Source organism: Topomyia yanbarensis, chromosome 3 (assembly GCF_030247195.1).
Source record: "Topomyia yanbarensis strain Yona2022 chromosome 3, ASM3024719v1, whole genome shotgun sequence".
Lineage (NCBI taxonomy): Eukaryota > Metazoa > Arthropoda > Insecta > Diptera > Culicidae > Topomyia > Topomyia yanbarensis.
Window position 1 is genome coordinate 313,281,334 of NC_080672.1, and position 18,816 is coordinate 313,300,149.

The following is an 18,816-nucleotide window of genomic DNA, read 5'->3' on the forward strand; positions in this document are numbered from 1 at the left end:
AGAAACTGGTGTAGTTCTTTGCACTGAAATTGCACTTTTCTTGCAGAAGTGTTGTCAAAACACCGACACCATGTTCCATTGATAGGAACTGCAATAAAAAGTGCAATTCCAGTGCAATTTCGGGGCAGAGATTTGGCACCGAAAAATTTGTCGGTGGAGCCAGTGCACTCACTAATACCTTCATACGGATTGTATAAAACACAAACGTCAAAACCGAAATTCAAAATAGAAGCTATTCAATGATATGGTATGTTATTATTTAATATTAATAATAATTTGATGATATGGTTTTAATATTAAATATTCTCTCCACAGATATAAAATGATTACGTTGCAATGTAATTAATTCAACCGCTTTACGATCGGATCGTAACTGCTGCTGCTGATTTTGAAGGCAAAGAAGTAGCAGATACTATTGTCAACTACATTCGCCTCTTCCGGCTGTTCCAAAAATTGCGAATCAAACCTTATCTGGATGTTCTTGTCATTGGTGGAGAAAAATGTTTTGTATTCCTAAATTTACTACTTTCAATAGTTGCGGAACATCTGCGCCCACCTTCATACAACGTAGCGAGTTCCCATTGTTGACATGAATAGAAAAATAAATTATCCGGAATGATACTGTAATATTGCTGATACTCTTGAGATAATCCTGCACTCAGTTGCTCGAATGAGCATGGTACCGGCTTGGAGGAAGTGTTAAATCATATTCTGCAATTAAAGAACCATGTACGATGAAATGTAGTGAACCTAAACCGAAACGTAAACATAGCTACTAAAATCTGCATCATCCGGACATTTATCTGCACAACGTACAATTCTGTTATGCCCTTCGGTGGTACTTGTAACCAGGGATGCCAACGGTACCGATAAACTACATTTTTTTCGATATATTTACATTTGCACAAGCCGTACAGCCCGCTACAGCGACGCATCACTACAGCTCTTGCCAGAACAGTAGTCAAACCGAGTACATTTTGCCGTACAGCAGTAGAATACATTTTTGTTTTGCTGCTGTACTTCGACTGCTCGGTGAGAGTGTGGCGTAGTAAAGTTTGTTCTCTCGCTTTGTACATTTTTCTCTGCATAGTCAAAGGGAGAGTCCCGCACACGAAAGCGTTGATGCCGGCCGTGGCGTAAATGAGCCGCATTCATTGTAGTCATTTTTGAATAAAAATATTAAAAAGATTGAAAATATTAAAAAATGTAAAATAAGGAAAGCGAAGCTGTACCGCTCGCGTCTGGTGGCTGTACTGGGGACAGTAGTTTTCTGTCATGTTACTGCTTTACACACAGGCAGCCGTACAGCGCTGGGCGTCCTGCACTAGCGAATGACAGCAGCATCGAGAGAGAAATGAGAATGTAGGCAGAAAAATTACAGCCGTGGAAAAGGTAGGCATTTTGCATCCTTGCTTGTAACTCTCCTGATAAAGCACATCGGAAAAAACCGTTTAATCCGTGAGGCAAATAATTATGTTTATTACATACATACGCAATGGTTTGTCCAAAAAAAAGTGACTGTGCTTCCTGATGATCGGTCGATGGTACTCCGAAAGCGACCTTGCGATGTTCATAGGTCAAAATTATTCGCAAATCAAGACCGGTGTCCAGCTGGCATGTTGTTTACATGTCCAGCACACCGGTCTTGGATTACAACAGTTGTGTCACACTTTGCAATGAAACTCACGAGCTCGCTCTTCTGATGGATTTAAAAAATGCCTAACGTGATGAAAATTGGTAATCATGCATTTATAGCTGTCCACAGACGAGGAAATATTCAAATTAAATAATCACTGGATTTTTTCAAACTATTTACATGCGACAACAGCAACAGCGTGTCTTATATGTGGAAAGTTCAGGGTCGTTGGCTTAAGCGTTCAAAAGTTGTGACTGACCGGTAGTTGAGGTCGGAACCATATCTGTACCCGAAGCGAAGCTGATGAAGAAATTATGCAAGAGTAACAGCGGGGATAACAAGAAATTAAATTCTACAGAGCAGTGTCATGAACACCAATCACATTTACTTCCACAGTATGATCTGCGCGACCACTATTAGATTTAAAAACAACGAAAATCGCAATGGATTGGCGAATAATGACTAACGAGTATCATTCATTTGACACAATTCCGATTTTATTCTACTGACAAACATTTTCATTTTTTGTTTAATGGTTTAATTAATAAATAATAAAATGTGGTGCACTGTTTTCCCGAAAACTGTTCATAAGTGCATACGCTTAGATTAACATCGTAATGCCCTTTTCTGTCTCATCTCCAGTTAACTTGATCCATAGCCGGTCGTTGCCAGCAAAGTATTCTGACGACATGCGCAATTCACTGCAGCCGACCAATTTTCGCCGAGCGTACGGGGTGTTGATAGCTCTGTTTTGAAAGCAGAGAGTAGAACTGGTAGTCATTCTGTTGTATAACGGATAGAAAATATATTGAGTATACTTCGTTTAGTGCAACAGTACAATCCAGGCAAGATTCGATAGTAGCAATAAAACTGATAATTTAATTTTTTCTTGTTTATTTGACACGGTTCAATGCTTTAGCATAACTGAGCCGTGGGTCTTTTATGATTTATACAACTGTCTTATGATTTTTACAACCATCCGGTCGTGTTCACGCAGATTGCTGCTGTGTATTGAGATCCTCTTCCTTGGTGGTGAAACATCAGGTGCGTCGTCGTCGTTGTTACTTCGCTGTTGGTACTTGGTTTAGTGGTACTGGGCCCGATCGTTGTTGAACTGGTGTTTTTTACTGCCCGGTCCGCAGGTGTTGGTTTAACAACCGGTTGTGGTTTAGCATACGGCTTTGATCGTAACAGGTGTAATATTCTTAGCAGAATATGTGCATAGTTTTCCATGGTGTAGCGGCTGATCAGTGATCACACTATTGCCGAAAATATTGTGGAATGATTTTGTAAATAAACAAACATCAGCTGTTAATTGACAGCTCGGGCATCTACACGCACACATTCAAGTCTGCACTCGATTTGCACTGGCATGTTCCATTGGCACCGTGCCAGTGGAAAACACCGGCGCGGTGTCAGTGCCATCAATCGAAAACCCTATCAGATACGATTCGAGTAAACGAATCAGATCGAAATACACTCAAATTTCAACCGCTTCAAAAGCATTGCGTCATCAACTCTGTCGAATGCTGATATCAAGTCGATATATACAGTGTCGATCTGAGCACCAGCATGCATATTACGTAAGCAGAATGGAATCAGAATGAAACGAACTGAGCGAGATTCTTGGAGGTTGATCTTTTTGAGATGAATTTATGTTGATCAGGAGAAATATAGCTATGACAGAATGCAGAGAGCTCATGATCTCAAAAACTTTAGAGCGGGCACACAACGATCCTCTGTAATTTTCAACATTTCGGCGATCTCCTTTTATGAACACAGGAAACGTAATTGACCTTTTCCAGCCGGAAGGATAGTAACACTGCCTGGAGGATCTGGTGAATAGAGTTGTCAACGGTAAAATCAATGCATCCGCGCATTTTTTGAGAACACATGATGGAATGCCGTCATGACCAGGAGTGACTGAATATTCTAGCTTGCAGATTGCTGCTATAACCTGCCGATCTGTAACAGTGAAACTTCTCAAAGGACAAATATTTGATGGAGTGTCTCTACAAGCATGCGCAATTTTATCAGGAGATGAAATAATTTCATTGAATGCTCTTTTTAAGGGAGTGGCGTATAAGTCATACTTCTCCGAAGCCAGACTACCAGTCTGCTTCTTCAAAAACGTATCAGTTGTCCTTTCGCTTGGAGTTCACGAATTTTTAAAACTGGGAATATTGCGCAGGTATTGTTGTGTTCGAATGGAGCAGCGTTTGTAAAAGAAAAGGTTACAGGATCGATAATTATTACTCGCTAGCGCAAAACGATACTTGGCAAAGCAACAGCGTGTACGGCAATACAATCGAAGTGCCTTGGCTCTGGGTCGTTTAAGATGTCGTAGATGGGCATTACCCCACGGTGGCTTACGAGCTGGCCTACGCAGAGGAACATCATTAGCCATGAGCGTATTAATCATGGTGGTGAAATATTCAACGGCATAGTCATTATCGTCCGTATGCTCAAGTGAATGCCAATCTGTATGAAGGAGTGCTGATCCAATTCCCATGAAATTAGCTCTGTGAATGTCAACATTAAGATCATTCGGGATATCCGAAAAAAACGGAAAAATAACAGATTTCGACAGAAAGATATTAACTTCTGCGTGAGGATGATTTGAATCAATCACAAAAATAGATTCAGCAGGTCCGTGGATCTGACTGTCGGCTAGTGCTGTTTCATTCAATAAGGCAAAGTCCAGGATACAACCGTAACGATTTTCCATGCTATTAATTTGTATGAACGTGTCCACTGGAAAACAGACAGAGAAAGAATGACCGGAACGGTGAGAACGAAGAAACGGTGAAAATTCACCTTTATTGGAAACACTGAGAAAAGATATGTCCTCAAGCAGGAATCGAACCTGCGATCTCCCAAGTCTCTAGTTGGGTGCGTTAACCACTCCGCCATCGAGGAACTGTGATGATGCCATCACACGTTCCCAACAGTTTCGTGATCACCGCCGCAGCCTCCAATACCTCCTAATTGACCCATCGGGCCAATTGGGAGGTATTGGATCATGGCAACTTTCTCTGTCTGTTTTCCAGTGGGAACATTCATAAAAATCCTTGAAAAAGGAAAAAACAAAGACTCACGTCCAAACAAGAAATATATTAATTTGTGTAAGACAGTTGAAGCTGAATCCTTCCAATAGCGCAGCGCAAGCTTTAAAAATGTAAGAACGAAGCACGCAGACAAGTGTCATGTGTGTCTCAAATGAGGCCCAGCTGAATAAATGCGCAATCATTACATCCAAGGCATCAATCGATCTGTTTATACTGACTAGATCATTCTTTCGATCCGGTGGTAAATAAATTACATCGATGCTGACAAAACGGTCAGGTAGCTTCAGTTTAACGAACAGTTGTTCAAGCGGAACGTCCACTGGTGTTAAATCGACGAAGCTATTCAATGCAGTACAAACGGCGACGAGTACACCCCCTCCGCATGATTTACGGCTATTCACAAAACTGCGATTGTTTCTATAAACAGCATATGTATCACGAAAAAGCTGACGAGAATGTATCCTATCATCTAACCAGGTTTCGGTGACAATAATTATGTCCTAATGGGAAGAAGAGATTGTAAGGAAAATTTCATCGTTTTTGTGCCTAGACCTCTGACGTTCTGGTAATAAATCGTCAATTTATTATTCAAGTTTGCGTCGAAAGTCAATTCCTCAAATTCCTCCACATCATTGCAAAGCTGATCGTCTGATAACGCGTATACCTGTCATTATTTGTTTTGTAATGCTACCTGACGGAGTAATGTTGCATGATGATGGAATTACGCTGGATGCTTAAAGATCAAACAGATTTGAAAATATGTCGAAGCTTTGATAATCGCGTGACGTCACACACTACCGGAAGGTATCATTACCTAAGGTTGAACAGAGATAGCTTACACGATGAGAATTACTGTGTGAAACCAATAGTCTGCTTTACTAACAATAATTCAGCCTTATATTCAGACGAAGTAGTATTGCTATCGTCTGGAATAAATTGCTTCTTTTTTTTAATTTAACAAAATATTTGTTTAAGTGCATAAATTTTTATAATTTTGAATTGGGAATAGGATGAAGTGTCATTTGTTAAAATCATTACATTTCTTGTTTTTTTTGTTGCAAAAATCACCTAGGTAAGTTTTTTCTTTATCCCATTCTTTTCTCGAGATATCACGCTGTGAAAATATTTCATTTGCAAAATGTTTATAAGAACCTCATAATATTCACAACCTTGTTATAAAATTTGCATTGTTATTGTTGTCAGTGGGCAATCGGGCTGTTTCAACAACCTATTTCTGCAACCTATGTGCATTAATTGTACACCTATCGGCTCAACGTTGCACCTGTTGGTATGTGAAGTGCTTTAAGGCCACACATGTGATCGCGCACCCGGTTTCACATGAGTGCCATGGCAGCACAGAAGCTGCCCTTCTATGTTGCTCAGGGATACATTACTTCTACACACATCCATACATACAGGGATACATTCATACATACGGACCTTCATCCATACATAAATATCTACTGTTTGGCACAAGTTTGTTGCAAAAAGTCGTGTAATGTAGTGTCATTTAGTCTGTCCTAGAAAAATTCTAGAAAGAGAACTGCGGAGACTCCATTTTGTATCGATTGGATTCAAGTTTAGCTGTCAAAAAACAAATCTAATCGAACATTGGCTATCCCTATAACATTGGACTTGTTGCCATACAATGCCGAGGCATACGTTGCCAAAAATGCTGTAGAGCTTTGCCGGTCTGTACAATTCTATGGAAAATCATATCGTACCATCGCGTTGGAGTTTACGTCATAGTGGAGAACTTCGCATTCAATCTGCTTCTATCTATTTCTAATCTCCACTTTGTCTCCTATGTCCGAAGCGGATCAATCGACTATTAACGAAAATGCTAGCGGTGTTAGTCCTTTCTAGCGAATACTTTTCCTACAACCTTCATCTTAAACAGTTCTAGTTGTAGTCAATATTAACAGTTATTGGGTCATGGATTTTTTTGTATTATCATTATTCGGAGTAACTGGACTGTAGACATTCCAAAATTTCACAAAAAGAATAACTACCCAAGAATCTAGGAAATATTTATCCGCCATTCCCTATAAAGTTTACTCGAACCGAATGTCCATCTGGTTCGACTCGAACAGATCACACCGACCCGAAAAGGTTACTCGGAATTTCTAGGAACTGATGTGCTTGGTCGAGCTAAATAAGTATAAAACAAGTCCTGAATAATTTATCTCCAGTGCCAGTCCTGCACTCGTTTCCAGAACTAGCCTCAAACCCAAGGTCAAAAGAGTCGACAACTAGCAGGATCCACATGTTCCCCACCTAGGCGAATTGATCTATCAACTTGCACGTCGGAGCACACATCTACCAATCAGCCAAGAAGACTTTCTTCCCTGTTGGGTGCATATTCCACTGCGACCAGTATTTTGATCTATTGTGGCAGTCCCCTTTTTATTATTTGCCACATCAAGTGGTTCTATCGCTATTATTATTTTTTCCGAATGTCATCTATAATCGAATTTTCCCAGTTCTTCAATTCCATATTTGAGGTGCATTCTAAGACCCCACAATATGATTCAGACCCTAGGAATAAGTTTGAATATCAATTTCTTGCTAACAAATCTGCTTTTTCATTGCCTTCAATTTCGCAGTGCCCAGGTACTCAGAAAAGATCCAACGCATTTTTTATCCTCCTGCTGTAGCATTTAAATGCATTCCCAAACCAATTTAGAGATACACGTACACTGAAGGAATAAATCTTTCGAAACTGACTTCAATGATTTAAGGGTCGCTTGACTATCAGAGTCCGTATTTACGTTGTAAACAAATCGTGGCATAGCCTGTACTTCCGCTTCAAATACAGTTGACCATTTACCCATAGATACCGATACGGTAACTCTAGGATCAGTTATCCCAGCCCCAACTTTGTTGCGCTGTTCAGCACCATCAGTGTAGAAATCTTGGTTTAACAGTAGGTCCTCCTGTTTCCCACTCAGTGCGGTTTGGCCAAGAAGACTTCCGAACCAATTAGAATGGACTATACCAGTCGAAGGTCACATACCCAGGGCTATCCCTCACATTTCCAGAACAGTCTGAGCTGAAATTTGATATGGCTTAGTGATACTTATAGAGTTCATTTCCGTGATATTAAGTAAGTGTCTCATTCCCTCTTGTAAAACTCGCTTACCGCTGCTCATCTTTTCCGACATTTCGACGCCGTCGGTCGATTGTCTCATAGTATCGAGATCTCTATCGCCGAACTCGCCATTTCGTTCGCAACTCGTATATGAGACACTCACGCGCTCTACTGATGCGAATACCAACTAACTGAAGCGAAAAAGACATTACATATCACTTTATACATATTCCCTCATCTTATAATCAATAAAGGCTGTCTGCCGATTCTAATGCAGAAACGCTAATGATGTGACCATCAAGAGTACGCCAGACAATCTTACCCTATTCGACACCAGTTTGGCCTTACCAAGCCGTGACGCAGGTGGCGACATGAAAACTGTCGAATAGGGTTGAGAACAGCTCGAAGCAACATCTGAAGTTGCTCCAAACGTACGTGATCCAAGACTAACTTGTACTTGTCCATCGAGCCTAGCTTGCATACCTTACATAGCAAGACTCACTGTTCTCCATTCACCCACCAAAATAATAATCCTATAGTCTATAAAAATCAGCACAGACTCCAAAAAAGGAGCGATAGTTTTGAAGGGCTTAGGTCTTTTGAGGACGACGTTGCTCGTGAGAATTGATTCAATTCTAATATCATCAAGGTACATTTTTAAAATTCCCTGAGGATTCCCGGTTTTTCCAGGTCAAATTTAATTCCGTGAGAATACCCAGTGTTCCATGTTTTTACCGGTTTTTCCAAGGAGTAGACACCATGACATGTTGCCGAAACGCAAGTCCGACACCGCAAACGAAATTCCGATGCTACATCACTGACGAGACCTGCAACAAGACGGATTTTAAGCAGTGGCTTCGAAGCACCTGATTTTGCAGTCCATATGCACTTGTGGCAAAGGTAGCCAAAGGCATATTGAAAGGTGAGATTTACAAAACTGACAGCCTCCAAAACGGCCTTTCCCATTAAATATAATTTGTTTGCTAAAATGAAAAGAGTAACAACTACTAGTGAATAAATGAATCTCAAATGGTACTCCTTTCAGCTCACACCGAACATGCAATCCGCTATCAATGTGGTGGAAACGCAATAACACTCGAAAACACTAATTTTGATTTTAGTTTCATTGCTGATGAGATTTTTCCCGGTAGGAAAGGTAGATAAAGGATCAAACATTTATGTCAGCTTTATCCGAATCATTCAGATCCTTCAGAATAAATGAAATAAATTTTCTCTTCGCGGTGCAAGTATTTTCATATAAATGTATTGACCCAATACGCAGTTTTACGTAGACACAACCAAGCTTACGTGGGTATTATGCTTTTTATCATCTCTGTTCATTCCTTATCAGCACTCGATTGCAGCCAAAAACCAAATTTGAAAGGAGTGAAAAAGTACGCTAGACCAATTTTCAAACACAACTCAAGATCTCACACAAACTTATCAATATTGTCCGTGAAAATGGATTGTTTTCCCATACGGCTTTTGAAGCACGTACCAAGCCGTACATATTTTTATCGGATCTAAATATCTTTCGCTGATTTTTACATACAGGTAATACAAGCCCCAATGATTGCCCAATCTAGCTCTCTCCTACGTTCGTTCTTAGTGGAGTGTAAATCGGAAATATTTAGCGAAATGCTAATGCCCTAATGGTGGGTCAAGCTAAACACACACTCGAGTACGCATCGGGACAAACCAGGACGGCGAAATCTTCGAATAATAGTCTAATTTTAAGTACCAGGGTGTTTTCTACATGTTTTCCCGTGTACACTGTTATTATTCTAGTGGTCTACGGAGCGAAACCGGACGTCACATTTGAAGTAAAGCTACATCAGCCGATGTAATGTAATTCTTTTCGAAGCTAATTTTTACAGAAAACAAATAGGGAGCTGGTTTATAATGGTAAGCCTAAAACCGAGAACAATATGCAACAGTTCCGCAAAAAAGCAGAATCAGTCATGTGGAATCACTTACCGCGACTATCGTTGGCCGTGTAAAATATTCGATTAACAGCAGTATCTACTGCTTCACTTGGGTATGGTTCTAAATCTGGAAATTGCTGACCGGATTTGATAATTCAGCTTTTCAACACTATTCTTTCCGTTTTCTACGCAATCCATGTATGCTGGGCTGAGCCTTCTATAGTTTCTTCTTCTTCAATTTTTTTTTCGTTCGCTAGCCCAAATCTCGAGAAATGCATAAAATTCCAGCAGATGATCCGCCTCGTGAATTCTTTCGATATTTGTTATCCGGCAAAACGACACATTTTCTTATCCGGATAACTACACCCACACACTATTCCAACTAAAAAAATACACTTCCAGAAGGCTCGAAATTCTACGAATTGAGTTTCAGCCGCACTTTTTCTATCACTACCCACTACTGTAACTTTGCATTCGACAGAAAACGCACCACGACGATGACGACGACGTTCTCAACCAAAAGGCAGCACTAGAGCTCGCAACGGAACGCCTTTTGCAGTTGTATGAAGCAAAGAGAGGTTTTGTATTACAAAAGCCGCAGCACAATCGACCGGAGCAACTTTCCCACGACGGATTCGAACTGCAAAAGGGATGAGTGAAAAGTTTGGCATTTGCGAGGAAAAAATGATGAAATCGGTTTTGACAGCAGCGTTGTCAGCTGCAGAGATGCCAGATTTGCAGACATGTCTGCAAATTCGCAGACTTTTAATTTTAGCTGCAGATTTTTTTGTTGGCGCATTTATAGACATATCCAGCTGCGTTGGTATTGTGCCGTTTTGACGTTTGAATTGGGAGGAAAACAAATCATTTGCACTTCGAATTGGAAGGAAAACAACCCGCTTCATGACTTAAGGGGAGGGCGGTAGTATAAAAATGCGCGATCTCAGTGCGCGTATTTTAAACGTCAGATATCTCAATTTGCAGATTTTTTAGTTTGATTGCAGATATTTACAGATTTTTTGGTTTGGTTGCATATTTTTGAAAATGAAGGCTTTTGGTTACAATAGTTTCAAATCTACTTTAGGTTTTTCCTCCATAAGCTATTTCTCTCTCGATTTCTCTCTACTTCCCGGTCAAACCATTCGGAATTTGATTCGGAATCCTGAATGGAGTCAGTATGGATTCCAAATCAAATGCAACAACCTCCCAGTTAAACTCATTCCGGAACCGGTTCGGATTTCTGAATGGAGTCATTATGGATTCCAAATCAAATGCAACAACCGATTCCGACTCAGAATCGGTTGTTGCATTTGATTTGGAATCCATACTGACTCCATTCAGGATTCCGAATCAAATTCCGAATGGTTTGACCGGGCTATTCCGACTCAATCGGTTGTTGCATTTGAGTTGGAAACCATACCACAGACTAACAGACATAACACTCGAAAACAATGCTTCGCCCGCTTTAACGGTCATTTTAAATATATTTGTAGTTGGGACTGTGGCCACATTTGCAATTATGGCGCCACTGACATATGAGCAAGCGTATGGGAGATAGACCACTAGTGAAAAATTGTTCTTTAACCTGAGGGGTAACCCGCCAGCAAATGAGTGTTTGGGACTGTGAATGTAAGTTGGAGCTAGTGTTCTGAGAAAATCGCTGAATCGATGTTTTTTAGGGAATTCCCTCATAGTGTTATGTCTGTTAGTCTGTGACCATACTGACTCCATGCAGAAATCCGAACCGGTTCCGGAATGAGTTTGACTGGGTTATCTTGGGGCCCTGTCAAGGACAACGTCTCTGTACAGCCAGCATCACTGCCATGAAAATCAAAACATTAATTTTGAATCGAATGATTAAAAGCTGTAATTAGTTACTAAATGTTGATTTTCTGAATAATAAGGTATTAAATCATCCCACAAGATGCAAAATATCGTCTGGAATGCTTAAATGTCGTGTATAGTACCGAACATAATTCTTTGTTTGGGGCTTTATAGCTATCCAGCTTTTTACGTGCCATAATGGCAGTCTAAATTGTTCAGTTCGTAATACGTTTAATGGCCCTTTTTTGACAATAATCGTTTACGTCAACCGCCCAGCGAGATTAAGTCATCCTACGTTAGTCCAATGCGTTGGATGTTTATTCAGTGAACGCCCGACATCTTCAACTGGGCGTTGCTGTCAAGCTGGCGTAAACGGTTATTGTCAAAAAAGGGCAATTAAACGTATTACGAACTGAATAATTTAGACCGCCATTATGGCACGTAAAAAGCTGGATAACGCCCCATATATTCTGGTCAAAAAAATGCGAACGTACATTGTCAGGCGATCTAAACAGTTTGACGTTTAACTCAACTCGCCTGTGCTAATTGCCCCTAGGAACAAATGCAATTTGCGAATGCGATTTAAAGGTAATTTCAACATTTAGGAAATTTTCTTGCGGCTGAAAAGGACTTGGTTGTTTTTGCGTATTTGAAACATGGCGGTTCATGTTTGGTTTAAGCTTAAAATAGTTTTTTTTTAACGATTGGCGTGTTCTCGCTTGTATTTTGTTTGTCTAGTGCACTTCTTTTAGCCAACGTTTCACCATTGATTCTTCCTATAGCTTGGTGGTGATTACCTAGTGTAGTGCTAAGTTTATGTGAGTAGATAATGAATCCGAAAATAGGGAATATTTGTAATTTTCATATTAGGCAATTAAGGGCGATTAAATGGCGCGTTCCTTGGGCGGTTTGGGGACGATTTAAGGGCGGGTAGAGCGGCTAAAAAATGACGGCGGCAAATCGCCCAAATGTTGCATTTGAAATAGCCCCCTAATTGCCATCAATTTGCTGGCAAATTGAAGGGCAATTCCCTGTCAAAAAATGCGGGCGAACATGGTCAGGCGATTTAAAAAGTTCGACGATTGACCTAAGAGAAGAGAAGACAATCGCGTAGCTATTTTGATCCAGTCCTAACCTCAATATTGAACCAGCTTCTGATTGGTCATTTTGCCAGCCATGAGCGTTCATTTTATTTACAATCAGGATGAAAAACAGTGCTGCTGAATCTATTCTGGCTACTTTTCATACACATCAACATTTCATGCAAATGCAATAAAAGTCCTGAATGACGATATAGTTACGTGTATTGTTAAGAGAGACATGAATAAAAATTAAATTTCATTTTTTCAATGCAGCTCGCATTGTAAAATCTTGGTAGAGGCGCGATCTTTGAGGTACAATTATTTTCAGCAAGTGTAAAAAGCATTCAAAAGGAATCTGGCAACCATGAACGCTTGTTGTTTTCAGATTTACGGCAGGGCTATGTCGAGAAAATTAAGAAGAGCAAGAAGCCTGTTGTCATCTCTTCTCTTAGCGATTGACTCAACTAACCTGTGTTAATTGCCCCTAGGAACAAATGCAATTTGCGAATGCTATTTAAAGGCAATTTCAACACTTAGACAAATTTTCTGGCGGCTCAAATGGACTTGGTTGTTTTTTCGCGTTTTGCCAACATGGCGGTTCATGTTTGGCTTAAGCTTGAAATTGTTTTTTGAACAATTGGTGTGTTCTCCCTTGTAGTTTGTTTGTCTAGTGCACTTCATTTAGACAACGAATGTGGGAAATTGTGGAATCGTGTGTAAGTATAGAAAAACAAGATCTCTGACCTAGAGTTTTAATGAAAGTCAGATTGTGGTAAGTTTTGGTGTGCAAGATCAATTTAACCATTGATTCTTCCTATAGTTTGGTGGTGATTACCTAGTGTAGTGCTAAGTTTATGTGAGTAGATAATGAATCCGAAAATAGGGAATATTTGTAATTTTCATATTAGGCAATTAAGAGCGATTAAATGGCGCGTTCCCTGGGCGATTTAGGGGCGATTTAAGGGCGGGTAGAGCGGCTAAAAAATGACGGCGGCATATCGCCCAAATGTTGCTTTTGAAATAGCCCCCTAATTGCCAGCAATTTGCTGGCAAATTGAAGGGCAATTAGCGCATCCTAGTTGGCAAATAGCCCCCCGTTAGCCAGCAACTTGCCCTTTTTGACTGGGCATTTTTTGACCAGGGTCAAAGGAGCTGCACTTTTGATCAGCGATGCCAGATGTGAAGACATGTCTTCATTTTGAAGACATTTGAAAGGCTGTGAAGACGGGTTTTTATTTTGAAGACAAATTTGTTTCGTTGGCTGACCGATTTTTGGCAGCATTCTGGCTCAAAATCTAAAACCGATTCAGAATCCTGGTCGGTGAAGACAAGTGAAGACATTTTTTCATGAAATGTGAAGACATTTGAAAAATATGCCTGGTATCCCTGCTTTTGATCACACTTTTGATTCGTCACACTTTCAAACTACGCAATTCGATTTGGTGTGAACTGTGCAATAATTACCTGGCAATCTTCTTTCATTTGATTGTCTGCTCAGGAAATCATTTTCCGTACCCAAATATCGCATGTGACGCCAGTGATAAATGGAGAAAACCACGAGGATGGTGGAAGAGCAGTGGGTACAATGCCAAGTACTTCCTGGCTGGTACCAAAATGATAAGCAAAGGGAAAGTAGAGGTTATGTTCGGGGTCTGGAAGGAGAGCATTTCGCATTTATTTTCATTTTTTTTTGTTTTGCCTTTTCATTTGTTTCTCTTGCTACAATATATGCAACTCGGTGCAAGCCCGGATAGAATTTTACAATAGCATTTACCCTACAAACAATCATAAAACAATAACTATTATAGTTATTACTGTTTCAACATTGTTCGATGCCAAGTTCTCACAGTAGATTTACAATAAAATTTCATGTAACAATGAATTTCACTGTTCAGCAAAAAACCGATACAGTGCATTCACATTAAATTTTACTGTTTTTGAGAAAAAAATGTATGGAGAAAAATTTATTTTTTTAATGTTAAGATACATAACCACCCCCCTTTTTCACTGTAAAAGTCTATTTTACATTGAAATTTACTGTAAAAACACTAAAGTTTATTGTTTTTGTATTGTAGCATAACACTAAAACTTGCAGTAAATTATTGTAAAATTACTGTACTGTCACAGTGAAAATCATGGTTTTGTTACTGTACATTTCTATTCGGGAGAGAACGTGACGGCCAAGGAAACGGAAAGCCAATAGGGATCTTTAATTTGGAAAAATTGTGCCAGTTTTTCATATGTATTGGTAGCGGGTGTCCTTACGAGTACACTCATATCATTCTTAAACCTTAATTATTCTTTTATGATTTTTAAATTAAAAAAACCAAATTAAACTCAACCAGCAAACTGACAGTTGTCCTACTAAATGACGTATCTGCAAATATCTCGTTCGCCTCATTGTTAACCGGGATAGCACCCCACACAGCATGATCTGGTACTTTGTCAATCCGCTAGCAACCTGCCATCTCAAGTTTCATCTGCAAACTATGGTAGATCTGATAAGGCAACCTATAGGGTCATGCAAGTCGCATGGGTTTGGATGTGTTATTGTCCTAAAAGGAAACAAACTAAAAAATGTTTTTTTCAATAGTTTCGGGCCAAAAAATTGAAAAAGGACTGAGATATTAATTCACGGTACTAATCTGCATCAGAATATGTCTTAACCCGCACACCCCTAAAGATCCCTATAGCCCAAATAGATCAGGAACAGGAAGGAGGACTACGAACAAGGAAACAAACAACAGATGAGAAATCGTTTACTTACTTATTACAACTACGATACTAATCACAATTATTTTGCTTTTCTTGTTTCGTTTCAGCAAACCAAAATCTATACGGACTAGCACATACGAACAGTTAGGCTTTGTAGGTTCTCATCTTGACAGAGTCTAGATGGGCGGATGAACATCTGCCAGGGTGTGGGCTGAGAAATGACAATGACACTGTACGAGATAGCGCTGGGCCTGTGGCCTTCGACTGGCATGGTCCATTCTCATTGATTCGGAAGTCTTCTTGGCTGGTTGGTTGGTAGATATGTGCTCCTACTTGCAAGTTGATCAATTCGCTTGGGTGGGGGACATGTGGATCCTACTGGTGGGTGTGAGGCTAGTTCAGGAAAGGAGTGCAGGACTGGCATCTAAGAGATAGTTAATTATACAGGACTTGTTCTTATGATTATTAAACTCGACCAAGCACACCGGCTCTCAGAAATGATAAGCAACCCTTTCGCATCGGTGTGGTCTATTCGAGTCGAACCAGGCGCCTTTATGAGCAGAGATTTTTTTTTTGCGAAATACCTTCACTGGTCTAGCTACTCAGGATAATAATAATAGAAAAATTGAGGGTTTGCCTGGTCCATAATGTAATCAATACGTATATTGACTAGAACAGGGATAATCGAATTATGTTATAAGATAGAGATGAAACAGCACAGTTGTAGGAAAAGTATTCGCGAGTAAGGACTAATACTGCTAGTTTCGATTAAGAGTCGATTGATCCGCTTCGAACCTAGGAGACAACAAGGAGATCAGGAAGCGATAAACGGATTCAATGCGAAATTTGCCAATTTTGTTGACCCCAAGGTGATGGTAAGATGATTTTCCATAGGATGACAGACTAGATGACACGACGTTACACGCTATATACTTGTGCCAAATAGTTTGTATGTATGTATGAAAGTGGGCCCTATTCTCAGAGTCACGTCACCCAGTGACTATAACAAAATTTCCTTCTAGTCACTAAGTGACGTGACTGTGAGAATAGGGCCCAGTATGTATGAATGTAAGCCCCTATGTATGCCTTTTTTTTTTTTTTTTTTTACAATGGAGAAGACCTTTATGTCCTAGCCCAGTACACGTGCTAACGGTAGGGTCCAATCTACCACACGGGGTGCACTGGGGGCGTGTCGGACTCAAATGGTGACCAGCCATTAATACCGACTAAACTCCATTGGGCTCCGCCATCATTCCTCCCAGGAACTACCTCTCGGTATTACTTCTGGGGGCCCTATGTATGCCTGTATGCATGGATGTGTATATGAGCAATGTATCCCTGAGCAACATGGAAGGACAGCCTCTGAGCCGCCAAAACGCTCATGGGAAGTCGGGTGCGCGGTCGTAGGTGTGACCATAAAGCACTGCACACACTGTCAAGTGCAACGGTGAGACGGTAGGTGTACAGTTAATGCACATAGGTTGCAGAAAAAGGTTGTTGAGACAGCCCGATTGCACACTGATAAATAACAATAACTAAGGCCAATTTTCTTAAAAAATGCAACAATAATTGTTAATAAGTTTACATAATTATTATGTAAACTTTTAAAGATTTGCTACTGGTCTGACAGTTTATTCGCCAAACATCCACCCCAAGTATGTAGCACCTCCTACATATATTTTCTGCTTAAAGATGCCAATAAAAAGAATTCTAGAAACTTATCCTACAGGTACAATGGGGAAAGATGCAAAACGAACAAGGTGAATCGACCAGATTGAATGGGACCTGAGCAGTCTTCATGTCCTGCGAGGCGACTAGCGACAAAGAGCTACTGGCCGAGTGAACTGGAGACGACTTCTTGATTCAGCAAAGAACATTACCAACTTAGACTTACTGATAAGTAAGGTAAGTATTAACCAAATACCCAGTGGACTCTTCTCTAATTTTAGCCCTTCATAACATGCCTAATTGGTTCTCAGGTTTTGCAAAAACATCCTGTAGAAGCCGGGTGAACGACAAATCGAATTTATATACCACCTATCTTGTTCGTAATTATAAATAAGCGCAGTTTTTTTACAAGTTCACTGCTTGATAAAAAAAAAAGAAAATGGCATTAGGTATGCTACTACAAAAGTCTTGAAGTGATATTTACGATTCTTAAATCAGAAAAAAAAAATCATCTATGTGTATTCTTATATTCAAATTCATTAAGCAACAGTGAACAGAAATTATGGTAGTTATAAAATACACAATTCCAGTAAGTTAGTTTTAATTAGAAGAGGATGATGTGGAGGCGTAATACATAGAAACGTTGAATTCTACCTGATTAGGAGCTACGATAAATAATTGGGAACGGGATTATTGAATACGATCTGTATCCACTTTGTTCGTCAATACTACCATTTCGACCAGCGCAACTTATAACTCTCGTTATCCCAAAAAATAATTTTACAACCGAAACAAGGACGCAATCCATCCAATTTATTGAATCAGCTGACTTGCATCGAACGAAGTGCTCTTGCCGCATAGTGTCAGAAGTTACAGGTTTCCTACCAGAACATTCCTATTCCCGGACGATTTATCTTCGACATTTTCCTTCTCACTGGTCGCTGCGGGTGTCGTGTCCTGACCGCGAACCTTAATGTTATGCTCATCCTTGTACTGGTTGATCTCAATGCCTTTCTTGGTAATCTGATCTTTGCCATTTTCGATGAGCTTTTCCAACTGATCCTTGTTTTGAACCAGCTGTGGAAGGACTACTTCAACCGTTTGTTCGCACAGGACACCACCTATCAGGCGGAAGCATTTTCGGCCCGGTTCCACCGTTTTCAGTGTATCGATCACTGTTCTGCAAATAAAGGAGTAAACGCATTTTTAATGGTTTTCCCAAAAATGGAATCAAATTGGCAATAAAAATAACTTGGCATTGAGAGATGGTTTGAGGTTATACTAGCTTTGAGTGTACTTCCTGCAACAAATCACTAAACTTGTACGTATGTGCATGATTCCCTCCGAAATCTCAACAAAACTCACTTGTGTTCTTTGAGGTCCAACTCCAGGGTGTTTAAGTTATTGATCAAATTCCGCTGTTGATTTCGCAGCTGCTGAAATTCGGCATAGATCTCCTCCTGTGATTTTTTGTCCTTTGATTTTGCACTGCTGCTACTGGTTGAGGTTTGTTGTGCCGATGCCATGATCGCTTTCGATGACTCACTACAGTAGATCACAGAACATATAGGCCGGATGATATTGTTTTACACTCGTTTCACTGGCGGAAACAAAATAAAATAAATCTTACAGCCAGAAGTCAAGTAATCAGCAATGCACCTTTTTGTGTTTTCGGTGTGCGGCCGTCAAGAAAAAAATTGCTATGCTCTCTATACGTCAGATTGGCCACGGTTGCCAGAATATAATATTATATTATTCTGGTTGCAGTTGAAAAGTAAAAAATCCGAAGGCGTTAGTATAAAACGGT

The 18,816-nt window shown here is 40.0% G+C and overlaps 2 protein-coding genes and 1 long non-coding RNA gene across 4 annotated transcripts in view; 1 reads left to right on the forward strand and 2 right to left on the reverse strand.

Annotated features, from left to right (window-relative positions):
* Positions 1–10,377, reverse strand: part of LOC131694204 (ubiquitin carboxyl-terminal hydrolase 47) — a 74,979-nt gene extending 64,602 nt beyond the window's left edge. For both annotated transcript variants that reach the window (XM_058982701.1, XM_058982700.1), the window contains exon 1: positions 9,773–10,377. The gene's annotated coding sequence lies outside the window, so the exon portion shown is untranslated. The remainder of the gene's footprint in view (positions 1–9,772) is intronic.
* A 6,399-nt stretch (positions 10,378–16,776) lies between these two features.
* LOC131692089 (uncharacterized) lies at positions 16,777–17,409 on the forward strand. Its single transcript, XR_009305909.1, has 3 exons — positions 16,777–16,996; positions 17,056–17,246; positions 17,321–17,409. It is a non-coding gene; the product is annotated as an uncharacterized LOC131692089 (long non-coding RNA).
* A 113-nt stretch (positions 17,410–17,522) lies between these two features.
* LOC131692087 (probable prefoldin subunit 2) lies at positions 17,523–18,740 on the reverse strand. Its single transcript, XM_058978939.1, has 3 exons — positions 18,669–18,740; positions 18,375–18,609; positions 17,523–18,189 (listed from the first exon to the last, which is right to left on the reverse strand). Exons 2-3 carry the CDS (start codon positions 18,533–18,535, stop codon positions 17,880–17,882), a joined length of 471 nt encoding a protein of 156 aa, XP_058834922.1. The 5' UTR covers positions 18,536–18,609; positions 18,669–18,740; the 3' UTR covers positions 17,523–17,879.
* Positions 18,741–18,816: the final 76 nt, after the last annotated feature.